Consider the following 26,955-nt stretch of genomic DNA (forward strand, 5'->3'; position numbering starts at 1 on the left):
TAATATGTACTGCTTTATATCATCAACAAAGTCATTGTTTATGTCGGTCAAAACATATGAAGCCAAACAATATAACTGCAGAGTAATTTTTAAAAATTATAATATATAATTAGTAGAGTTAGTGAGGTAGCAATATAATATGGTTACTGATATATTAAAGTGTTAATATTATATATAACATGTATATGTCAATTTAAAATGCAAGATCAACAATTAAGGCCTACCTGAAATTATTTTAAAAATGTACACAATTTTAAAAAATTTTATTACGTGGATATCTAATTAGCTGAGTACATATTGCTGAAGTTTCAGAAACAGATCGATTTAACTCACATTTTCCAAATTGTTTTTTAAAAAAAATAACAACAATAAAAAAAAAAATATGAACAAATCTTATAGTATTGAAAACTTGAATTCCTGTTGGTGGAAAATGTTTTTTGAAAACAAATAATCAGTTTCAACTCATGTTATGTCCATTCTGTTAAATGTAGCAATATTACACCTGGAGTCTGCTCACAATGTTTGCTGTCTGGTGACACTTAGAATGACATTCTTTGATCCAGTTTTTTATACTGTTGCCCTACTATTCTTTCTTTAAATTAATTATTTCTCTGTATTACAATATTGATAGTTCTGCTATAACCTCTCATACCCTGTTTCTACAGGTAAAAGAAGTCTGCTAGACTTAAGCATTATACACGATGAAATCACATTACAATAAATTAACATAATAAATATATTTTGCATTCTGCCCTTGAACAAGTCAATGTAAAGATTAAAACAGTATTGCAGATGTTTAAGTACCATGATAACATCATTATTTGTAATGCATCTTTAATAAGATGAATTAGCTTTTTACAATTATTGTTCCAAGTTTAAATTAATAAACAAATGATTATAACAGATTATATAGGTTGCTTTATAAAATTCAAACAGTAATTGGATCCAAAGCTTTCAAGAAACATTACACTAACAAAGATGAACAAACCCAAGCCAAAAAAAGGCTTATTTCAGATCACACTGTTCTGTTGATCAAATAGTATGGGAGCAGTTTTCTAGTTGGATGCTGAGATTTTGATGTGGTGGATTAGGTCATTAAGCCTCACTAAAATTTGTTTGTACTTAGGTTTTTAATTTCTTGAACTCCACCACTCCAAAAGAGAAACTAAATTATGTGGGGAAAAATATAATGATGGTTATACAAATCCTTTATGTATTGGGTCACATTTTGCTGCTTGTAATGTGGAACAATATTGAATGTTGTTTAGTGTCAACAGCATGAAATCCTAATGTTTTGTATGTGATATATAGCGGGTCATTTTAATCATTAGTTAACTGCTTTGTGGTGTGGAACTATAAAAATTTTATGATAGATAACATTAGTATGTTAGATAAAAATGTTAACATTGTTTCATGTTTTTCTTTGCTGCAGAAATTGCAGGGAATCTTTTTTTTTTACTAGTTCCATAAAGGTACAACTCAGAACCAAACTTAAGAGAAGTTTATATTACTTAAAGACATATGGCATTTTGTTATTCATATAACCACTTAAAATCTAAAATTTTAATCAAATTGAAAAAAAAACCCAGAGAAAATAATAATAATAAATTGTAATTATATAAAAAATAAATGTTTGCAGTGTGATTATTATTAACTTTAAATGACCTAGTATCACAAACAATTACCATCAAATCTTTGTATATCATCTACATCAATGTAACCTATAGTTTGACCTTTGGTCATCTCAAACATTATATAGAAATCTGTTCCTAAAGCCTCGATCTGAACTTGGACTTCACTCCAGACATTTGGGCTGATGGCCTTGAACCTTGAAGTCCATAAAGAACAATCCGGATATGCATAGCCACCATAATAAAACAATTTGCAGACTTGAAGGTAGCCCACGTTAGATGCAGATGTTCTCATACGAAAACTCAGGCACATAAAAATGGCAGTCTTGACTGCTGGAGACATTATCCCAGCGATGTTGCCAGGAAAATTAAAAGGCCCAAAAGCTCTAAGGAAGTAATCTGGAAAATATGCAAAATTTTTTTTTTAGCGGATGGATAGGGTACAATTCTTTTACGTATAATTCAGTTATGTTTTCTAATATATCAGTAGACCCCAATGTTGACTCTGTGAACAAAAATATGTCTTGTCTATCTATAAATCATGTATTTGTCTACTTCTCCACTGGCTAGGGGAAGTAAGTCTACTTCTCCACTGTCCAGGGGAAGTAAGTCTACTTCTCCACTGGCCAGGGGAAGTAAGTCTACTTCTTTATAGTGCTGGTAAGTAGGTCATCAATAAAACCTGCATGAGCCATAGAACTGGTTGGTGACCTACTTACCAGCCTTATTGGTCAGGGGAAGTAAGTCCACTTCTCTATTAACCAGGGGAAATCAAGTCTACTTCTCCACTGGGCAGGGGAAGTAAGTCTACTTCTTTATTGGCCAGGGCAAGTAAGTCTACTTCTCTATTTGCCAGACTTCTCTAATGGCCAGGGGAAGTAAGTCTACTATATGTGAAGTAATTGAATGCTAGAGTAACCCTCACTGTTGGTGTGCATATGCACATGTCATGATAACTTCCTTGTACCAAAAAAGCTGAATTCATTTAGTCAGCTGAATTATAATTCCAGGTCTACATAATATTAAAAAATTAAATTATCTTAGAATTACCATTAGAGTTAGTGTCAGATTGAACAACCCAGTTGAAATCATCTGATACAGTTTCCTGGGTGTATCCACAAAATGAACCACTGTTTTCACCATTTGTAGTGGGTGAATTAAAATCACAGTTGATGAGTAAAGTATCTGAAACAAAACTTCTTGATATCAGATCAAATCTCTAAGTTACTAGTTTTATTATAATTATTGGTTTAATTTTTTAAAATTAAAAACAAAATAAACATATCGATCTAGAATTAATACAGTTGTTTTAAATGAAAAAAATTTGGAAATGATTCTACAAAATAAGCTGATAATATTTTATATTGATTTGTTTACCTAATGTAAAGAAAAATGTTTAACAAGGGGTCATCCATAAATGACGTCACACTCGTAGGGGGGAGGGGGGTCCGTAATTTTGTGACGATGTGTGATGAGGGGGAGGGGGGGGGGGGGGGGGGTCAGATGTTGCGACGTCACATTTTTGCATTATAAAAAAGCAATGTTAGAAAACGAATTTTAGACGTTATTTCGCGTTTTAGATAACTGTTTTAATAAATTGTAATAGTTTAGACAAGATTTTGGAAAAATATCAATGTTTAAAAAAAATTCAACTGCAATTTGGAGGGGGGTTGTAGGTTGAGGTGTGACGTCATTTTAGGGGGGGGGGGTCTGGCTTTTTGTGACAAAGTGTGACGGAGGGGAGGGGGGGGAGGTAAAAAATCGTCAAAAAAAGCGTGACGTCATTTATGGATGACCCCCAACTTATTACATCATTTAAACATTTTTTAGACTAACTACCAAAAGAAAACAATTAAAATACTTTCACAAATGCCTTTGTCCAGAAAGACATCATCCAGTGCTATTCCACCACCAGAGAGTCTACCAGATGTTGAGATGAACTGAATCTCTTGAGTCTGTTGTGGGATGTCTACACTAAAACTGTAATGAACAAGGTTCAAGCTATTTTTGAGAACATAATTAACATTTTCCTTTTTGTTTAATCGAGTGTTAAACTTGTTGTATTTTCCTTTAACCAGAAGTTTCTAGAATAATTTATTTTTATACTCTTTTATTAAAAATGTTTCTAATAATACTTAGTTCCCAACCAACCCATTTTCTTTATTCTGACATAAGCACATACTCCAGCCATTATATTAAAATAAGAATTTTTTATTTGGGCTTAGCAGGAAACTACAGAAATTCTTGATAAATTAAAATTTATTTTAAAATGGTATTATTGAACCAAGCTATTATCAACATTTATCTGATATAAAGGAAATATAGATTTAGAAAGGAATAGAATAAAATTTAAATACCTAGAATTAAAATTAAAATCTTGCAACCCACTTACCCGAGCCAAGATGTTGTTTGTGCTGACGACACTTGAAACAACACCTGACTGACGATGCCAGTAGAACTGACAGCCTTGACCTCCATCTTACACAACTCGCAATCATAGACCAGTACAAAAGCATGCAAACAACTTTTTTCATTTGTTACCTCCATGGCTGAAGATTTCAGTATAGCTGATTTGTACTTGGTGTTGTAAGGGACATATGTGTATGCATAGTGTCCTAATAAATGAATGAAACAAAAGATTTTTATTATAATTTTTAAAAATTATTTAATTTAATTTTAATTATATTTAAAAACAACAGATATTTGTTGAATTTAATTATATTTATAAATAGGTCTATACCAGAATTCAAATATATCAGCAGAAAAACATAGAATCCTCTCCCAGCTTTTGATTTAGTCAAGCTTATCATAATTTTCAGTTTTACAAAATTAAATGTATGCTACAATACATCTTTAACCATCACCACAGTATACTAAGTCAATATGATACATGACAATCATAACTCAAAACATAGGCTAATACATTAAAAAAAACAGGCATATGCTCCAGCCTTATAATATAATTAACTATTAATATTCTTACACTATTTGTTTTTATATTTTTATTATTAGAACCCATTTAAAACTGAAATATAAAAACTCAAAGACATTATCAGAGATTCACAAAAATTTATAAAGAGACTATTTCGACTTAGCTGATATTTCTTAACATCACAGATATTTTTATTTTGGTTGATATTTTTTTAATGTTTAATATTAGAGATACTTTTATCTTGGCTAATATTTGTTTAAAATCAGAGATATTTTTTTTATCTTGGCTGATATTTGAAATTGTCTAACACCACCTGTTGCATTTTTGAAGGTGTTGTCCATAGTTGGCATTGAGGGAACATGGAGGCCCCCTGCCCTTCTGCTCCAAGCAAATTCACTTTCTGATTGGCTGGTATACCCACAAAAATCTGGGTGCTCAAAGTCACAGTTGAAATGTTGACCTTCTGGAAACATGCATTACATTTGTCTTTTATTTAATTTTGTAACAATGAAAAATATTTATTTTATTTAACAAATTCAAAAAAGAGATTTTACATTTTATACAGAAATGGATGAATTATTTTTCTTAGTATGTATTGATTAGTAAAGATTTGAAGAGATTGGATGTTGTGAGACAAGTTGTAATTTAAGTTATAATACTATGCTAGGCAAAGGTTCAGAACAGTAGGTCTTTGATCCGGTATCTAATCTGCAATGTCATTATGCTAATTGTTTTTCCAGTCTCTTTGTCTAAACAGGGTAGTGAAATAACACTGTGGGTCTAATAGTGTAATTTATTTTAATCAGAATCTTTTGAGTTGAAAGACCCGAGTTGTCTGTGACAGATCTTATACAGTTCAAACATGAACGTTAAAGTAAACTACTATTTAGATACCTTGGTCATCAATGACAGATCTTATACAAATATGAACATTAAAATAATCTATCAATGACATATCTGATCCAGACTAGATATTAATATTAAATAGAATATTTATTTGTTAAGGTACCTGGGTCACCAATGACGGATCTGATCCAGGTCAGATATGAATCCACTTGTGTGTACACCCCTGGCTTGCCAATCTGGCCGCAGCTCTCCCCCCAGCTCACAACCCCCACCAGCTCCCACAGGTTATGTGCAGATAGACACATCAAGGGGCCACCACTGTCACCCTAGACAAACATGAAAGTTGTAGCACTAACTGTAACTCATGGTTATTCTCAGCAAAACAGTTACTAGTACATCACATCAACATAAGGACTAATATCCACAACCCAACTGCTGGCAGGCATTAATTTGCAGACATTATATCAATAATATGACTAACATCATCACCTACAACATCATAATAACATCCACAACCCAACATCCAACATATCCATGGTTCAACATCCTAATATTATCCACACACCCAAAGCCAACCAACATCCACACCCCAGCATCTAACTAACACCCACACACCAACATCCAACTAACATCCACACACCAACATCCACACCTCAACACTCAATCAACATCCACACCCAAGATCCACACCCAAACATCCAACTAACATCCACACACTAACATCCAACCAATATCCACACACCAACATCCACACCCCATCATCCAACCAACACAAACATCCCACCCCATCCAAATGTTGACTCACCTTACAAGCATCCATTTCCCCATTCTGATAACCAGCACACAGCATAGTTGGTTTCACCCTGTCAGGATACGCCATCTGGCATTTTGTCTGGTCCCACAGTTTTATTTTTGTATGGTGAAGAATGGAACTCAGTTCACCTGAAGCTATGTCTGTTTTAAAATGTAATGTTATAAAAAATTTTAACTACGTAAAAGCAGTTTAAAGCATGAATTATTATGAACTTGTAACTTTACTAAATTAACTTTTACTAAACTTTTAAGTCAATTTTATCAAAACAATGGATATTCTTGATAAGTCCAAAACAAACAAAAGTAATGTTTATCTTTTAACAAAAATAATGCATGAAGTAAATGTGCACTATGAAATTATTATTAATAAAGATATGGAATATGTTAAAGGCAGACTTAGGTAAGACATTTAGACATATTATATACAATACATACAATACAATGGTAAGACATTTAGACAAATATGAAATATGTTAAAGACAGACTTAGGTAAGACATATGGAATATGTTACAGACAGACGTACTCAGTTTGTCACTGACACCCCAGCCTGCCACATAACACGGTAAACTTAAGCTCCGAGGTCGGACCACTGAGCTCAGGCAAAGTGGAGCCACCATCTCACTGAGGGTGACAGGCTGTTCCAGCCGCAGTAGGGCGATGTCGTTGTTGTAGATGTAGTTGTTCTCTGGGTGTATCACAATCTCTGAGACACGGATGCTGATCATTTCAGGGGAGTTAATGTTGACATGCCCCAAGTGGACAGTCGTTGTTTGAGGGGAGTTAAGCATGCTGAAAATAAAAGGTGTGTAAAGAGTAATTAAAGCTTTTAAAAAAAACTATAATTTGAAACAAGGTTAATTACAATTATATAAGTTTAAAAAAAGAATCTTAGTATAAGTTCAATAAATAAAGCTGAGGTAATATTTTCTCAAAAGGCTCTAAAACAGATTTTAATTTAGTTTTTTAAATGGTAAAAATCTGGGAAAATTTCCGAAAAATATTATTGCAAAATTATTTCTAACAAATAACAGATGTTTTAAATCATTATTTTTGATTAACCTATTTCAAATGTTTCTATATTAGCGATTAGGAAACAACTGTGAGTTTTGGAAAAGTTAAAATATGTTTACAGTAAAACCATTTATACTATTTGATTAAAAGTATAGTTTATGCAAGTGCACTTTGGCCAACCATTACGTAGCCTAGGAAAATAAGTGAAGTAACAACATGACTTACTTGTAAACACAATGTCCAGCAGTGACCAGCCAATGGTCAGATATCAGAGAAGCTCCGCATGTAAACATAGATCCAGAAAATACAGCGGCCATCCATGGCCACTGGCCATCCACAGAATTGCTGGCACCCAGCACATAAGGCTGAGGCAGGTGATTAGCTCGCTGACCACATTCTTATTTTAGAAAAATTTTAGACATTTAAAATTAAATTTTATTCTGTTAGAAGTATTAAAAGTAGAATCTATTTACATTTTTTGCTTGTGTTTTGAAAATAGGAAAATGTTTAATTGGTAGAAATTATCAAAAATTTATTTTTACAATTAAATATATATATAAAAAAAACTATAGGCCTATTTGTTCATTGTTTTGCTTTCTTAATATTTAATAATAAACAAATCAAATCAACTTTTCAATTACTACAATTACCCTTTGATGAGCAAATAAGCTGGACACCAAGATTCTCTTCACAATTTGAGCTGGAAAAATATAATTTATTGAAAAGTGAGTGGTATTTTATTAAAAGATAATAACTTAAATAAAATAATTTAGCCAAATAAAATAAATCAATGTCAAAATTATTTAACCTCCTTTTTATTGTAAGTAAATTGTATTTAGCCTACACCAGTCTACAGCAGTCTACAGCAGTCTACAGCAGTCAAGTATCTGACCTGAGATGCAGTTCTGTACTGTAGCTATTTGATGATGTCAACACTGCAACGTTTGTCAAATTGTGTTGTATGACAGACACATGAGCAAAGAACTTGGCTTGTTGGACCAACACTCCAGTCACAGACTCGGGTTGCCTGGGGAGGAGCAAAAGTCACACGACTACAACAATACATTCATGCTAAAGGGTCGTCCATAGATGATTTTAAAAACAGTTGTAACTATTTTGTATTTAAACACATACACACACCTACATATAACAACTCACATAGTCTCACATACAGCTTCACACACACACATACACATTCTCACACATAACCACACATTCTTATACACAGCCACACAAACACACATCGACACACACACCTAATTTAAAATCATTACAAACAGCCAAATTCCACTTTAGATAAACACGATTTAATGAAAATAATTTAAAATATTGTGTTTTCATAAATCTTATCTATGAAATGAATACCTTAATTCATTATTATCAAAAGTAAAAATGTTATTATTTTGGAAACAAACAGGCTTATGAATCTTTACTAGATCTATATCTATAGCCCTATCAACTTAATTTCAAGATTGTCATGATTGGTTCATTTGCCTGTCTACAAACATGGGCTGCACTATAAATTTGAGATTTTTTTTAACAAGACTGCTATAATTAGATTTTATGGCTACCTGTTATTTAATCAATGAACACATACAGGCACAATATACTCACACAAATACAACTTACAATTTTCCAACATTCTCACAAGCCCATCTGGCATTAACTCCACCTTCTTCCCACCCTTCAGCACAAACCGGAAACCAACGACCTTCGGCCATGACCTCCAGTGTGCCACTTTCGTCAAGTTTTGCTGCCAAATTATTTTAAAATATCTTTTAAAAGATATAAATAAAAGATAAAAAAAATACCTTTCAAAATTCTTTAAATTAGTTAATTAAATAGCAAAAAAAAATTAAAAAAAAATTAATGCATAGATAAATTTCTTAAAATAAATAATTAAATTATAATTTATTCGATGGTACAAAAATCCATAATTGTCATATTATAAACGACGGATCGTTATGGCATCTTTATTACTAAAGCATGACGCTACAAATAACTGTATGGCCGTATCGCCTCAACCTATAGCAGGTACCTCGATAACAATAGAATAGCATCACAAAAACAGAGTTTCTTCCAGGCATCTCTTCGGGGAGGCGGAGCCCCCCCCCCCCCGAAAAAAATTTACCGCCCCCCCCCCCCCCCCGAACGAAATGAAATTTATATAATTTATATAGAAAATATATACTTTTAACAGTGTCCGCCCCCCCCCCCCCGAAGAAAGTCTACCGCCCCCCCCCCCCCCCCCCGCCCCCCGAAAATTTCAAGTGCCCCCCCGGACAAAAAGGTCTGGAAGAAACACTGCACAAAAATAATATGTGTCCAATGCTTAGAGAGGAATAAAAATTTAATGTTTGTCTTGTTTCAATTAGAAGATGGCCTAGCGGCAGAGCACTAGGCTGCTAACCTGAAAGTCTCGAGCTCGAATCCCGGTTCAAGTCAATGGCCCTGTCCACCCAGCTCTGATGGGTACCTAACTCACATACCTTACACATTCATACGGCGAGGAAAAAAAGCTACTGGTGCACACCACCCAACTTACAGCAGACGGCTTCGTCCTCCCAGTACTGGCACTGAGGTTCCCCGTCACAAACATGGTAGAAAGGGATGCAACTCTTCTCCGAACAGGCAAATTCGTCCTTCCCACACTCGTCTGTAAATAAAATAATATATAATAAACTTCTAAAGACATTTTGAGCTGTATTAAAAATCTTTGTAATTTTTTTTATAAATGATATGTCAATTTCAATTTTTTTTAAATTAAAGATTTGTTCAAACATATTTTAAAACCTTCGCAAAGCACGGGTATTCCGCTATTACATAAATAATAATGTGTTGGCATAATACTCAATAAAGTGTACTGATTTTTTTAAATCGCGAAATCCTTCTAATTTCATTAAATGTAGCCATGTTCACTGTTGTCAACGCAATATCTTAAAAGTAAAATTGTTTACTCCAACTGAACACGGTGTTTTAAACATGAGATGAAATTATACAACGTCCGGACGTCGCTTGCTTCACGCCTGCCCACCCCTACCCCATACTCAACAACCAAACAACCTATAAATATTGTTTAGATACGAATCACTGGACCAGAACCCGCAAATACCCTCATCCCCATTTGAATGTTTTTAGCCCCCATGAACCATCCTCTCACTCGACTTTAAATTTTTCACCAGCACATACTTATTATTTATTTCCTCCCTGTATAAACTTTGTATATAAATGTTGTTAAAAATGGTCTAAACAGCATATCTATTAATTTATTTTATATGTATAAATTTGTAAATCCATCTTCAATATGTTTTTAATACGTACATTATTATGTAAAATAAGTACATTATTATTTAAAATACGTACATTAGTATGTAAAATATGATGCACTTGTTTTAAATTGCAAATAAAAGTATTTTTAAAAAAATATTTTAAAAATTTGATACTCGTGAAAGATGTAGTTAACAAGCATCTCCACTGTTTGATGTCGGTAGTTAGCCTTACCACATTCACTTTCATCCTCGCCATCCGAACAGTCAGGCTCCTTGTCACACAGCCACTCTATTGGGATACACTTGACGTCACTGCTGCATGCCACACGACCAGAAGGACACACTGCGAGAGAAGGTAGACTTGGTGAAGCTTAACATTAGAGATGTTGTTGGTACATACATCAGAAGACATGCACAGACATGTATACATACGGCGTAGCTGTGTTTGATATCCGGAGGTGTCATGACTTGTTTTGTTGTCTTTTCGAACCTGACTGTCCATAGTAAAAGTGAAGTAGAGTTCACCTGGTTCTGTGACCTCGGCATTTGAAGGGATAGTGTGGTCAGCACTATGCCCAGCCGCCTTTGCTTTCCCTAACGTGAGTTTGGTACCCATCAGAGCTGGGTGGGCTCAGGGACATTCTACTGCTTTGAACCAAGACTTTCGGGTTAGCTGTCCAGCGCATTACATGTTTGTCTGTTGCACAAAATCCAAATGTATTCAGTTGCAAGCGGCGTCAGGTGCTGTGGGTCTCAATAGCCTGTATGCGTCACTTACCTGATTGAGTCAGCTGTGTGACGTCACTAAATGTCTGACGTCATTACACGTGTTACGTTAGTTACCTGTGTGTTTTCGCTATGAGCATCGGTTGCCCGTGTGTTTTAGCTATGAGTATCAGTTGCCTGTGTGACCGACTTTTGTACGTGATTTACCCGTGTGACGCCACCCAGCTGCCACCCACCTATGTGACGCCAACCACCTGTGTGACGCCACCCACCTGCCACCCACCTGTGTGATGCCACCCACCTGTGTGACGCCACCCACCTGTGTGACGCCACCCACCTATGTGACGCCAACCACCTATGTGACGCCACCCACATGCCTCCCACCTATGTGACGCCACCCACCTGTGTGACGCCACCCACCTGTGTGACGCCACCCACCTGTGTGACGCCACCCACCTGTGTGACGCCACCCACCTGTGTGACGCCACCCACCTGTGTGACGCCACCCACCTATGTGACACCACCCACCTGTGTGACGCCACCCAACTGCCACCCACCCGTGTGACGCCACCCACCTGTGTGACGCCACCCACCTGTGTGACGCCACCCACCTGTGTGACGCCACCCACCTGTGTGACACCACCCACATGTGTGACGTCACCCACCTGTGTGACACCACCCACCTATGTGACGCCACCCACCTGCCAGCCACCTGTGTGACACCATCCACCTGTGTGACGCCACCTACCTGCCACCCACCTGTGTGACGCCACCCACCTGTGTAACATCACCCACCTGTGTGACGCCACCCACCTGCCACCCACCTGTGTGACGCCACCCACCTACCACCCACCTGTGTGATACCACCCACCTGTAGCCGTCTGCTGCCGTGTCACCCTATAAGACAGCGAGAAGCCTGGCCTGCTGCCCATCCTGTCTGAGACACCACCCACCTGTGACCGCCTGCTGCCGTGTCACCCTGTACGACAGCGAGAAGCCTGGCCTGCTACCCATCCTGTCTGAGACAAACGTCACCTCCAGCCTCTGACCCACCCACGTGACGTCATCGGGCCTCTGCTGACCACAGAAGCGCCCAAGCACCGTCCGCGTGTTGTTGTCGACGCCAGACACCTCCAGGTAATCGTAGTCACATGACGCTTGCTGCTCCAGGTCGAAGGTTGTAAAATGCAGGGAGATAATCTGAGGGAAATGATTTTTTAGATTAAATCATCGAAGAAATGGAAGAAAAAAAATGTTTTAATAAACTTTATAAAACAAATAAATTATCATTAAACTGATTTAAAAAAAAAACAATAATATTTGTTACAACAGTAGATCGACATTTTTAAAGTTTGATTAAATCAACTGTTGATACCCCCACCTTTGATGAAAGTTTTTTTTTTTAACTACCTCAAACTTAAAGAATACTGCAGTTAAAGTACATTCTGTTACCTTGGAAATTTTAGTGTTGTATATTTTATACATTTTTGAAAAGAAAAATCCACCGACTTGTTTTTTCTTTTCAGACTCATCTGTTGTAAAACAACTGCTAATTATCTCCATATCGAAAACGTGTTTGCTATTTTTTCACAATTTTTTTTAGAATTTTTCTCGCTGCCGTTTCAAGCATTATTCAATTCACCAAGTGGGTTTCATTAGTTAAGTAAACTTTTTGTAGAAATCTTATAAGCATTTCTTTTCTCAAATCTACAATACACCTCAAGCAGTTTAAAATGTATAAGTACCTCTACAAGTGGGCAACTCTAAACTGATATTTAATATGATTGAACTGATTACCTACCTTGTTGTTCCCGCCTTCAATGATCCACTGACATGTGACGTCATTGGGGTAGGAGTGGCCTGACGTAAAGCCTGGAGAGGTTATCGTTCCTGAGGTGGCGAGAAGGTAAGGGACGCCAGAACAAGCTGTTTCTAATACGGGATCAGTAGAGGCAGTGGTGGCTAGCGTAGGTGTGGTTGGTGTGGTTGGTGTTGTCGTGGCAGTAGTTGGTGTGGTAGTTGGTGGTTCTGTTGTTGTAGAAGGTGACTCTAGTGTTGTAGTTGGCGATTCTGTTGTTGTAGTTGATGGTGATTCAGTCATTGTTGTTGTAGTTTGTGGTTCTGTTGCTGTAGTTGGTGGTTCTGGTGTAGTTGGTGGGTCTGTTGTAGTTGGTGGGTCTGTTGTTGTAGTTTGTGGTTCTGTTGCTGTAGTTGGTGGTTCTGTTGCTGTAGTTGGTGGTTCTGTTGTTGTAGTTGGTGGTTCTGTTGTTGTTGTAGTTGGTGATTCAGTCGTTGTTGTTGTAGTTGGTGGTTCTGTTGTTGTAGTTGGTGGGTCTGTTGTTGTTGTTGTCGTAGTTTTTGGTTCTGTTTTTGTAGTTGGTGGTTCTGATGTTGTTGTTGTAGTTGGTAGTTCTGTTGTTGTAGTTGGTAGTTCTGTTGTTGTAGTTGGTGGTTCTGTTGTTGTTGTAGTTGGTAGTTCTGTTGTTGTAGTTGGTGGTTCTGTTGTTGTAGTTGGTGGTTCTGTTGTAGTTGGTGGTTCTGTTGTTGTAGTTGGTGGTTCTGTTGTTGTAGTTGGTGGTTCTGTTGTTGTAGTTGGTGGTTCTGTTGTAGTTGGTGGTTCTGTTGTTGTAGTTGGTGGTTCTGTTGTTGTTGTAGTTGGTGGTTCTGTTGTTGTAGTTGGTGGTTCTGTTGTTGTAGTTGGTGGTTCTGTTGTAGTAGGTGGTTCTGTTGTTGTAGTTGGTGGTTCTGTTGTTGTAGTTGGTGGTTCTGTTGTTGTTGTAGTTGGTGGTTCTGTTGTTGTAGTTGGTGGTTCTGTTGTTGTTGTAGTTGGTAGTTCTGTTGTTGAAGTTGGTGGGTCTGTTGTTGTTGTAGTTGGTGGTTCTGTTGTTGTAGTTGGTGGTTCTGTTGTTGTAGCTAGTGGTTCTGTTGTTGTAGTTGGTGGTTCTGTTGTTGTAGTTGGTGGTTCTGTTGTTGTAGTTGGTGGTTCTGTTGTTGTTGTAGTTGGTGGTTCAGTTGTTGTTGTTGGTGGTTCTGTTGTTGTTGTTGGTGGTTCTGTTGTTGTAGTTGGTGGTTCTGTTGTTGTTGTAGTTGGTGGTTCAGTTGTTGTAGTTGGTGGTTCAGTTGTTGTTGTTGGTGGTTCTGTTGTTGTAGTTTGTGGTTCTGTAGTTGTAGTTCGTGGTTCAGTTGTTGTTTTTTGTTGTTCAGTTGTTGTAGTTGGTGGTTCAGTTGTTGTAGTTGATGATTCTGCTGTTGGTTGTGGTGGTTCTGTTGTTAATGTTGTTGCACTTTCCTCCAACTTAGAAGTTGACGCTGTATACTGTGACGTCAGTATCGACATTAAAGTGCTGAATTCAGGTATCGCAGACGTCTTTTGTGTACTCGACTCCTGCATTAACTCACTAGTCGTTTTAATGGTATCGTCGTTGACTCCGTCAAGCTTTATCTTGAAGCCCTTTTTCGATACTATAGAGTCGGATATAAAAGTTATAAAAATAGCTGACCCGGAAGTTATAACCTCCTTCTGAATGATTCTCCCACAGTAGCGTCCAAGCGAGTTAGATTGAGGGCTTGCACCGTCATACACAATGACGTAATCGTACGAGCAATTGAAGTTTCCTTCCGTTTCAAAGTCCAGTATGGACAAAATAATTTTCTGTCAAAGTGAGAAAAATACAGGATTGTTATTTATGATATCTGCCTGTAGAGCTATAGTTTACTAGAGTAAAGACCAACTCATGTTTTGAAACTTTAGATCAGCAAAGAATTTCTAACCAACATTTTTCGGGAAAGGGGGGGGGGGGCGGAAAATAGTAAAAATGTATGTTTGCTATATAAAATCCATCTCGTTCGGTGGGGGGGGGGGGGGGTGGGGGCGATATAGTGGGCATAGTGCTGACTACAGCATCCCTTCATATGAAGAGTTAAGGACACATGAAAATGAACTCTACTTCATCTGCACTCAATCACTCTCCCCTATGCCGAGACTGTCAGCTGACCAACTATTGACTGACGTACTCTGTTAGCAGCTGTAAACACGGCCATGTGGCAGTCCATGTTGAGCGGGTACAAGCCCAGCTGGTAGCCCGGGCTTGTGAGGACCAATGGGCTGTTGTCTAAGTAGTCCACCGTCGACTGGCATAGTACGGCCTCGCTGATTGGCTGGATGGTGGCGGCCATGCTGGGCGAGCTCGTTTCTGAAAATAATAAAAAAATTGGATCAAGAACCGGCGGAACTAGATGTAACAATCCTTGCTAAATTTGTAGGGGAGGGGTCCGAGGGGGTGGGAGACAATGATTTCTTGACTAGCGGCTAATTAGCCCGATTTACCTCCACGCGTTATTAATTTAAACTTCAATGCTATATTAGCAGTACGATGAACATTATATCTGGAGTATTTTAACATTGCCGAATAAACCTTGTCGCTATAATGTTCGGTCCTAAAAAAAAACACCTAAACAAAAATCCCCCTAGACTAACCTCCCTCACCCCATCTCCGCGCAGTATTTCTTTCAGGCATCTCTTTAGAGAGACATTCCTTCCCCACCCGGAAGATCGCCCCCCCCCCTTCTGAACGAAATATAATTTATTCAGGAAATATTTACTATTACCAGTGTCCACCCTCCCACCCCCAAATGAGAAAAAAAGACTGAAAGAAACACAGCCTCCGCGAAGAACAACCTCGCCGTATGATTACCATAACCCCCCAATCCGCTTGAAGTATTCCCTAAACATACAACCATGTGTTGCGCAACATCCTGCGTACGCCCACTCGCAGCGTGGGAGGGGGATTAGAATATCACATTAGTTTTGTTACAGTTTTATATAAACTTCTTCATTGCAAACCAGTGATGTATAACGCATGTATCAAATTTCCGACAGCTTGCCATTATTTGTCAATCACTGACGTAAACCCATGTATCAAATTGTAGGCATCTTTTAATCACTGACGTAGAATCCCATGTATCCAGTAGCCGACAAAGAAAATCTTGCGACATACGTACAGGGTCTCCCGCCTCTTCACGTCATCCTGATCTCATGAGCTCGTTTGTCATGCGACATGCGGACCTCCAGGACATCTTTTATATTAATTATCATGTATAACGTTAGGATGTTACTAATTCTGGAGGTGGGAAATTTTTTTTTATTGAAACACGATAGCACACAAGTTATCGTGTTTACAGACATACAAACACACACAGAGATACACGAACAGAATTGCAAAACCCAGTTTTTCAGACTCGAATAAGCATAAAACGACGAAATTTTGATAAATGTGGATTTATAATTTTTTGCCCGATTAAAATAAGTCCCTTATACTCCTTATGTGATGAAGTAATGAGGTGTAAAACTGTGAAAACTGTCAACATTTCATGTGATTTTTGTGCACGATTACAATACTTCCTCTATACTCTGTATACGAGAAAGTAAAAAAGTTTACCAATTATTGCAAAATGTATGTTCTACCACCTCTGAAAAAATTTACCAATCACTGTAAGATGTGTGACCTACCACTTCTGTAAAAATGTACCATTCAACGTAAATTGTACACACACCTAGAGCTTCAATCTTCATCATGAACCCCGCCTGTGTCTGTATGTCCTTTGATGAAAAGGTCAAGGCTATAAAGTACTCGGTCGTCTGCAAACTGTCACCACGTCTGCGGCCACAGAACCTGCCAATGCGGCCAGATTTTGACGAGAGTTCCAGCCAATCCAAGGAACAGTCGTCGCTCTCGGGGAGATTCAGGTACTCCAGGGTGAGGCTTAATACCTGGGGGAAGATGGTCAAAATGTGAAAACGAGGCTCTATAGCTGGGGGAGATGGTCAAGATGTAGTAACAAGGCTCTACGTCTGGGGGGGGGGGTCAAGGTGTGAAAACCAGACCAGGATCAAACCCAAAGCGGGCATTTAAAGAAAGCCAATAGTTACTATTTTTACCAGTACAACTTTACTAACCCTGGCGCTAACCAACAAACCAGTGTTTCTTCCAGACTTTTTTTCTCCGGGGGGGGGGGGGGACTTGATATTTTCCGGGGGTTGGGGGCGGACACTAGTAAAAGTATATTTTTACTATATAAATTCCATCTAGTTCGGGGGAGGTAGACTTTCTTCGGGGGGGGGGGGGGGAAGCAATAAACTGCCTGTACGACAGTCCTGATCTTAAACATAATCCTGATCTTATCACGGATTTAATCGTAACCCTTAATCTAATTGGTTCAGTCAAACTTAGTTGGGTTTGGCGTTCTTTTCCAAAAATGAAAGTTTAAAAATAGTATTAGATTTGTGTTTGGTGGAACAGCTCGCACCTCTGCTGATACAGGTATACATCTTTTCTTGTTGAAAACTAAATTTGATTAACTATCCAGTTCAACATGTCAGACAGGTAGAGTTATGGTTAAGACAAGGGGTGGGTGTCTAGGGGTGGGTTAAGATTAGGGGTGGGTGTCTAGGGGTGGGTTAAGACAAGGAGTGGGTGTCTAGGGGTGGGTTAAGACAAGGGGTGGGTGCCTAGGGGTGGGTTAAGACAAGGGGTGGGTGTCTAGGATTGGGTTAAGACAAGGGGTGGGTGTCTAGGGGTGGGTTAAGACAAGGGGTGGGTGTCTAGGGGTGGGTTAAGACAAGGAGTGGGTGTCTAGGGGTGGGTTAAGACAAGGGGTGGGTGTCTAGGGGTGGGTTAAGACAAGGGGTGGGTGTCTAGGGGTGGGTTAAGACAAGGAGTGGGTGTCTAGGGGTGGGTTAAGACAAGGGGTGGGTGTCTAGGGGTGGGTTAAGACAAGGGGTGGGTGTCTAGGGGTGGGTTAAGACAAGGGGTGGGTGTCTAGGGGTGGGTTAAGACAAGGGGTGGGTGTCTAGGGGTGGGTTAAGACAAGGAGTGGGTGTCTAGGGGTGGGTTAAGACAAGGGGTGGGTGTCTAGGGGTGGGTTAAGACAAGGGGTGGGTGTCTAGGGGTGGGTTAAGACAAGGAGTGGGTGTCTAGGGGTGGGTTAAGACAAGGGGTGGGTGTCTAGGGGTGGTTTAAGACAAGGGGTGGGTGTCTAGGGGTGGGTGTCTAGGGGTGGGTGTCTAGGGGTGGATGTCTAGGGGTGGGTGTCTAGGGGTGGGTTAAGACAACGGGTGGGTGTCTTGGGGTGGGTTAAGACAATGGGTGGGTGTCTAGGGGTGGGCTAAGACTCGGGGTGGGTTAAGACAAGGGGTGGGTGTCTAGGGGTGAGTGTCTAGGGGTGAGTGTCTAGGGGAGGGTGTCTAGGGGTGGGTTAAGACAAGGGGTTGGTGTCTAGGGGTGGGTGGCCAATGCACAACCACTTCGACCACCGGAACAGATTCTATCAATCTAAAAATTGGAATCTCATACATAAGCTAATAAAAATAATTATATACGCATGCGCAGGACAATGAATTTAATAATAAATTTGATTGGTCTGCTAGAAATAGCGAAGTACGAATAGCCTTCTGAGGGCTATTTAGAGTAAAATACCAATCACTCTCTTTATCTTTGCTCTACAAATAAAGACTTGCTGTTTTAAAACAGACGCAACAAGGGATTTTCTCTAAGTCATGGGATTCTCGTAATTTACCGTTAACATAGCATTTAAAAATGTTATTAAATGTTGTTGTTCGTTCTGAGTGGGAGGATGGAGAAATATCTAACAATGCTAGATCTATATAATAAGGGTACCGGTGGTGTTTTAAGCTTAATTTGAATAGGGTGTTTGTATAAAATATCACACATTTGTATTGTGTAAAAAAAATTAACACTACCACCGGCTGTTACAACACAATCTTCATTACAGTGCAGTGCAATGAGCAGGTTTACATACGAGTTGTTGTTTTAATACGTATGGAGCAGGGGCGTAGCGAGGGGGGGGGGCGGGGGGTGCGGACCGCACCGGGTGACACCATTTAGGGGGGTGACACCAAGGCAAAAAATAGCAAAATATATAGAGAAAAACTTGAGGGGAGGGGTGCAAATCGAAAGTTCGAGGGGGGGTGCAAATCGAAAACTTGAGGGGGGTGCAAATCGAAAGTTTGAGGGGAGGGGGGGGTGACAAATCGAAAACTTGAGGGGGGGTGCAAATCGAAAGTTTTGAGGGGGGGGTGCAAATCGAAAATTTGAAAGTTTGTCCCCGGGAAGGGTCGCTACGCCTCTGGGGGGGGGTGACACCATTAAGTGCCGCACCGGGTGACACCCGACCTCGCTACGCCACTGGTATGGAGTAATTAAAACACGGTCCTGACACACTCCAATATGAGCTGCGTCACGAGAATACTGACCTCGTTTATTAACACATGACACACTCACCTTTTGTTTGCCCGTTACGACCACCATGTCGCATCTATTCGTCAGCGGGCGACTATTGGTCAGTCCTGGCGAGGCTATAAACACGTGACCGCCGTCAATACGATAAATCACGTGACTACATATATCCACCAATGGGATTGAAGAACTAATTAACTCCTGGACTTCACTTGCAGTCACCGAAGAGCCAGTGGTCGTAGAGGATGTTGCTGATTGGTTGACCCAAGGGAAGCTACTCTGGCTTGTTGATGAACTTTTGTTTGGTGAGTTAGGGGTCATTTCCGGGATTGTTCCCAATTCAGGATGTGATGATGTGGATGTATATGCTAGGGTGTATGTTGAAGTGTAGGCGACATCAGCAGAAGAATGGAGTGGATATGCAGGTGTGGATGGTAATGGTGATGGTGATGGTGCGCCAGGTTCTGGGCTAGCTGGCTCTGACATCACCACTGGTACAGATGGCGACACTGTAGAGTGTTGTAGGTCGTCTGCTAATGTTGTATGTTGTAAATTGTCATCTGCTGTTGTATGTTGTATATCATCTGCTAATGTTGTATATTGTATATTGCCTGCTGTCGTTGTAGTTTGAATATCATCTACTGTTGTATGGTGTATATCGTCATCTATTGTTGTATAATGTATATTGTTTGCTAATGTTGTATTTTGAATATCGTCTGCTAATGTTGTATGTTGTATATCCTCTGTAGTGCTTGTTTGTTGTACATCTTCTGCTGCTGTAGTTTGTTGCATATCTTCTGCTGCTGTCGATTCGTGTACACCATTGGCCGACCTAGCAGCCGCGTCAAGCCCCGCCTGACCTATAGATGGCGACACCAGAGTGGAAACACTGCTATATCCGGGCGTCTCGGTGTTTACAGTCGTTGGGGTATTTACACCAACCGGTGTGGATCTCTCCACAAAAACTATCCGAAACCGAAACCCCCTAGCCTGTACCATAGCATCCGATGTAAACAGAACCAGCTTTGAAGTCTGCAGACGCAAGGGTTCGGGCAGGGTTTTACCACAAAACTTGCGCCGGAAATCGGGGTTGGCCTCTTCCCCATCCATCACTTGCAGACTATCGTAGCTGCATGTCGTTTGGTATTCTATGTCCAAGGCCGAGAACTCTAGCACCGCTTCCTGCAAGTGAAGATAATGAAAAGTCAGAAAACATAAAAGCATATTTCATGAATAAATTATTTTAAAAAATTGGTCAACCGTCGTCTCTATTAAGTGTATCATTCTCGTAAATCTTTATTCGATAGAAATTAATACCCACCAAAAGATGAAGGTTTTAAACTGTGAATAAAACAGCTATGATACAACCATAATACAGCTAGATTTGGAGTTTATCGAGCGTACGATATACGCTTCGTTTAGCTGCAGTAATAAAAATTACAATTCTAAGTCGCAAGTCATACACTGACATTAATAAAATTAAAATTCCAAGTAGCAAGTCATAAACTGACATTAGTAAAATAAAAACTCTTGATGCGTAATGTTAAATCTCATGTATCATAAATAAAACCATAAACTAATGTATACAATATTGTAAACCGATGTATGATAACATAACATTATGCATAACAACATAAACTAATGTATGACATGGGAAATTGGTGGATGCGGAGTACTAAACAAAGGATTGTGTAACGCGAAAAACGTTGGCATAACATAACTGATGTATGACATCCCAAACATGAACAAATGATGTGTGATATTCCGGTGTGTAACATCCCAAACATGAACAGCTAATGTGTAACATCCCAAACATGAACAACTGACGTGTCACATCCCAAACATGAACAACTGATGTGTCACATCCCAAACATGAACAACTGATGTGTGACGTCATCCACTACCCCCCCCCCCCCCCCCAACTCACCTGTCGCCAGTCAACCATGACAATCCACCTACAGACCATGTTGGCCGAGTAAAACGACCCCCCTGAAAACCCCGGACTCTCCAGGCTCATGTTAGTGCGGACGATGAAGGGGAACTGACCACAGGACACCAGGGACCTGCTGATGGACTGGTCAGTGGAGGTGGGGTCAAGTTCTTTCTGACCTTGGCCGCTGCTTTCTGCAATAGAAGCATGTGTGATAAGACATTGAAACTCTGATGATTAATTTAAAATGTGTTGTTAAAATTCTCTACGTGAAAATACGTTAATTGAAATGAATGGCAAATGGCCATGTCGATGAATAATTATAAAATAAAAGTTTGAAAACAGTTTGCTAAACACATGTTTAAATTTGATAACAATTTGCTTTTGTTTTTAATGATATATACTCGTAGCTCATGTTTAATAATCAATGTAAAATTAATACCAAGCGATCGTCCCTAACAATAACTTGACTTTTGTGATTTACATTGGTGTGACACTAATAAGGAGTTAACAATAAGGCCTAATTAACACACAAAAAATGTCTAATCTGGAATTACCAATATGAAGGTCTCATTAAAAATTGGCCAATAAGAAGGTCTAGTGAAAAATTACAAATACAAAGGTCTTATCCGGAGTTACCAATAAGGTCTAACCATGAGTCTAAAATGTCTAATCAAGAATTACTAATAAGATCTAATCAGGAGTCACTAAGAAGGTATGATGGTCTATTTAGGAGTCACTAAAAAGATCTAACCAGAAGTCACTAATAAGATCTAATCATGAGTCACTAATAAGATCTAATCAGGAGTTATGTACCAGACTCACCTGACAGCTTCACTCGAACTTTGAACCCACGCTTCTGAACGATGACGTCAGACGTGAACCTCAAGCAGAAGTAAGTGCTCGCCGAGGTAAAACGGTCCGGGATCGAAACCCCGCAGAACATCTGTGGCGTCAGGAACTCGCATGACGTGGTGTCAACCAGCAGACGATCAAACAAACAGCTGGTCTGGAACTCCAGCTCGAAGTCCAGAAACTCGGCTTGCAGCGACTGTAGGGTTAAATAGATTTTAATGGTGCAGGAACTGGAGGGTTAAGGATATTTTAATGAAGTGCAGGAACTGGAGGGTTAAGGATATCTTAATGGCTTGCAGGAACTGGAGGGTTAAGGATATTTTAATGAAGTGCAGGAGCTGGAGGGTTAAGGATATCTTAATGACTTGCAGGAACTGGAGGGTTAAGGATATTTTAATGAAGTGCAGGAACTGGAGGGTTAAGGATATCTTAATGACTTGCAGGAACTGGAGGGTTAAGGATATTTTAATGAAGTGCAGGAGCTGGAGGGTTAAGGATCATTTAATGAAGTGCAGGAGCTGGAGGGTTAAGGATAATTTAATAATTCGACTTGCAGGGACTGGAGGGTTAAGGATATCTTAATGGCTTGCATGAACTGGATGGTTAAGGGTATTTTAATGGCTTGTGGGAACTAGAGGGTTAAGGATATTTTAATAACTTACAGGAACTAAGGATTAATGATATCTTAATGACATGCACGAATTGGGGAGGGGGGTGGGTTAAGGATATTGTAATGAGTTACAAGTACTGAAGGGTTGAGGATATCTTAATGACTTGCACAAATTGGAGGGTTAAGGATTTCTTAATGACTTACAGGAACTGAAGGGTTAAAGATATTTTAATGACTTACAGTAACTGAAGGGATTAAGAATTAAGATATTTTAATGACTTACAGGAACTGGAGGGTTAAGTATATTTTTAATGAAGTACTAGAACAGTAGTGTTAAGAATAATTTAATGACTTGCAGGAACTGGAAGGTTTAGAGGGTTTAGATATTTATTAAAATATCTAAACTATCGAGTTCCACACAAACGTCTAACAAGGGGAGACAACTACGATCAAAGTTAGATAACTTACCATGTTAGAAGGGGAGATAAACGTCCACTGGCAGGCGGCATTTTTCGGATATTCCGTGCCATGTCCTAGAAAATACTAACTTCTGTTACACAATCAAAATACCATGGCTAATTAGGCTTAAAAATATCTTAATTAACAGGGTTTTAGCATGAACTGAATCTTAATTGCTCGACATAACACGAATATTTAACATGGACTGGATATTGTAACTTTTAAATTGCAAAATAATGTTTTATCCGTACTACATATTTTACCTGGGCTGGATATTGTTACTTGATATATAAGAACTATTTAACCTGGACTGGATATTTTACTTTAAATAAAAGAATTATTTAACCGGGACTGGATATTATTACTTTAAATAACAGAACTAATTAACCTGGACTGAATATTGTAGCTTTAAATAAAACAACTATTTTACCTGGACTGGATATTGTAATTTTAAATAAAACAACTATTTTACCTGGACTGGATATTGTAACTTTAAATAAAACAACTATTTTACCTGGACTGGATATTGTAACTTTAAATAAAACAACTATTTTACCTGGACTGGATATTGTAATTTTAAATAAAACAACTATTTTACCTGGACTGGATATTTTAACTTTAAATAAAACAACTATTTTACCTGGACTGGATATTTTAACTTTAAATAAAACAACTATTTTACCTGGACTGGATATTTTAACTTTAAATAAAACAAATATTTTACCTGGACTAGATATTGTAACTTCCTGTTTGTCCAGACTAAGTGTGTAAATGCCGCCACATGATTGGGCTGCCGCTGAACCTTAGAAATGTGATACAAGTAGTGTGATCAATAAATCAATTAATTAGTTCATTAATCAATCAGTCTGTAATTAAATCTTTGAGATATTAATACCGACACGTATATATATATATATATATATATATATATATATATATATATATATATATATATATATATATATATATATATATATATATATATATATATATATATCTTCGTGCCTAATTCCATTTGTTATTTCGTCCGTTTATTCCTGACTTTATACCAGATTGTCCAAATGTGTGTCCCTATTCTATTTTCCCAATGTTCGATTCTTATAATAAATAAATGTCTCCGTAATGCAGCAAAAAAAAAATAGAAGTAAAAAAACTTACAGCTACCGGCCATTAATGGTAAAAAAAAAACACTAATACCATCAAGAACAAAAACTACTTACTTTTACTAGCAGTATAAAAACTTTAAAATGAAACTTACTAATATCAGCAGTATAGAATGCCCTTTACAAGCAGTAAAAACACATTCTAACAAGCAGCAAAAAAAAAAAAAAAAAAAAAAAAACAACTTACTAGCCGTCAGCGCCAACAGCGCACACGTCCAACACACAAGCGTCATGTCCATCATCCCTAACACCGCTGACCATCATGTGAGCTGGACAACACGACATCCAGCATCAGATGCTGGACTACACCTCTACTCCAACACCCTCAGTCTCACTACAACAAAAATAGATAACCCCTCGCTCTATTTTTTATCATATCTATTGTGGAGGAGTATTAAGGGGGCGGCGTCACTGTCATAACTCCCTATGTCAATATTGCTATATCAGGTCCATTGTACTCCCCAGTCCCTGTACGGTCCCCAGTCCCTGTTCGACCCCACCCCGGATATTTATATTCCTACCCACCCAGTACAGGCCTAGGGTTTAGAACCTGTTTGGGTCTCGGCGTTTTCCCACCTCCTGTATGAAAAAGTTATGGGACATTAATCCGTCGAGTTTGAAAGTAGTTGAACCAAAGTGTTTTGTACTCGGCCCAAAATACGGTATAAAAGGAAAAAGTATTTTATAATTATGTTGATAAAGCATACGTACATAAAAAGACTGAGGTTGGAATGTTTGTGTGTGTAAGTGATCTAAGATTGAGATATGTTTAAGTGGGTGTATACATACAGGACCGTGTTGTTGTTTTTGATGTATGTCGGTGATCGAATTTAAATAAGTGGAAAGGAGACTTATCTAAAGTAAATTTAAATATTGATGCCCCAATACTGAAGCTAGAATATGTTGACAATTTTAAAGCTAGCAGCCTCCAGAAACACAGACATTCTGTTTTCTAGACCTCGGTTTAAAACTAGACGAATCGCAAGTGTTGTTGTTGGTGGTGGTGGTGATGGAGTGTGTAGCGGGATGGGTGGGGTAGAGACAGATTAGGAAAGGTAGAGAAAAATAATCCCTACAGTTCTATTTCCGCCCCTCCCCCACCCCTTATTCTGCTTACCATATAGCAGCACTCGACTGTATATATACACAAATACACACACTTAAATATATTTAGTAAGTTTATATACAACATAAACGTAGTTTTATATAAGCTTAATTAATTCAAATATTGAAATAGACACACCCACATACATACACACACACACACACACACACATATATATATATATATATATATATATATATATATATATATATATATATATATATATATATATATATATATATATATATATATATATATGTGTGTGTGTGTATATATTTATATATATTATCAGTAAGCTTACATAAAACTACATAACTATAGCATTATTGATGTGTTATATCAGCTTAATTTATGCATATATATGCATAGGTATAGTATATATACTTTGTAATGAAGGTATACATACTACACTTAATAACTTTACATAGTAAATCATCAGGTCCATGCTACTATTTACCTACTGTTTACCTACTTTTTACCTGCCGAAGCCACTGTGGTTGTTTATTTTTCCCACCTGTAAACGTCCTTATAAAAACAACAACAAACCCAGAGCCAGGTGTACATACAGAAGACATCCCGACAACATTTGTTTGATTTAATCCATGACGTTAAAAACGTGTCTGATTTAATCCATGACGTTAAAAACGTGTCTGATTTAATCCATGACGTTAAAAACGTGTCTGATTTAATCCATGACGTTAAAAACGTCTGTTCTGACGCTACTACAACAACCCTTGCGTGACACAGTTTGTTGACATAATTTTTTACAGCATAGAGGTGCAAAGAAAATATGTCTGCTAGCTGCTGTGTCTCTTCTGCGATGGTTCTCAAGTGAGAAGTTCGGTGTACTGTCGTCGTGGTGGTGGTGGTGGTGGATTGAGAATAAAATTTCTGTGTTAAGGTTTTGCTCTTTCAGGGGAAATAAGTTAACCTCGGTTTATAGGTTACGTCCCTTACTACTCAAGACAACTGTTTTTTTTTTTTTGTTTTTTTTTTTTTTTTACAAAAGTCACCGTAAAGGGAAAGGTTTTTTTTTTTACTTTCTTTGACTGGTATATTTCAAGTGAACAAAGGAACCCGCATATTTTAACGTGATTCTTCTTTGTTTTATTTTAAAGTCCATTGTTAGTTTTATTTTGTTTCATTATCAGTAGCTCTGCCAATATTAATATTACAAGTTTTTATAAGTCCTGTTGTGTTACATTGTGTGTATTTGTGCTTTTCATTAGAGCCATTCCCAACTTAGTGTACAATGAGATGATCCGAAAACACAGGTGTTAAAAATTTAGATATATGGCTACTTTCATAATTTAAATTTTAAGTACCTGATACTTTGTGTTAGATTGTTA

General features: G+C 38.2%; 1 protein-coding gene and 1 long non-coding RNA gene across 2 annotated transcripts; both read right to left on the reverse strand.

Moving 5' to 3' along the window:
- Positions 1-1,671: 1,671 nt before the first annotated feature.
- LOC131936255 (mucin-17-like) lies at positions 1,672-20,483 on the reverse strand. Its single transcript, XM_059293168.1, has 20 exons — positions 19,530-20,483; positions 16,783-16,999; positions 15,244-15,422; positions 14,477-14,881; positions 13,031-13,756; positions 12,183-12,429; positions 10,736-10,846; positions 9,780-9,890; positions 8,864-8,987; positions 8,127-8,261; positions 7,885-7,934; positions 7,460-7,631; positions 6,747-7,012; positions 6,215-6,363; positions 5,573-5,735; positions 4,877-5,026; positions 4,024-4,246; positions 3,493-3,611; positions 2,682-2,816; positions 1,672-2,030 (listed from the first exon to the last, which is right to left on the reverse strand). The coding sequence occupies exons 1-20, from the start codon at positions 20,481-20,483 to the stop codon at positions 1,672-1,674; spliced, it is 4,995 nt and encodes a 1,664-aa protein (XP_059149151.1).
- Positions 20,484-24,067: 3,584 nt separating this feature from the next.
- On the reverse strand, positions 24,068-26,308 carry LOC131936249 (uncharacterized). Its single transcript, XR_009386036.1, has 3 exons — positions 26,086-26,308; positions 24,689-24,835; positions 24,068-24,140 (listed from the first exon to the last, which is right to left on the reverse strand). It is a non-coding gene; the product is annotated as an uncharacterized LOC131936249 (long non-coding RNA).
- Between the last annotated feature and the right edge of the window lie 647 nt (positions 26,309-26,955).

The sequence above is a fragment of the Physella acuta genome, unplaced genomic scaffold (genome assembly GCF_028476545.2).
Source record: "Physella acuta isolate Inbredline_101_S28 unplaced genomic scaffold, ASM2847654v3 ptg000173l, whole genome shotgun sequence".
Taxonomy (NCBI): Eukaryota; Metazoa; Mollusca; class Gastropoda; family Physidae; genus Physella; species Physella acuta.

Coding starts and splice junctions, on each gene's coding strand:
- LOC131936255 (XM_059293168.1), bottom strand. CDS start 20,483: ATGGTACAGGCTAGGGGGTTTCGGTTTCGGATAGTTTTTGTGGAGAGA. Junction 17,000..19,529: donor TCGTAACGGGCAAACAAAAG/GTGAGTGTGTCA, acceptor ATCTTCCCCCAG/GTATTAAGCCTCACCCTGGA. Junction 3,612..4,023: donor CAAACAACATCTTGGCTCGG/GTAAGTGGGTTG, acceptor TGTTCATTACAG/TTTTAGTGTAGACATCCCAC.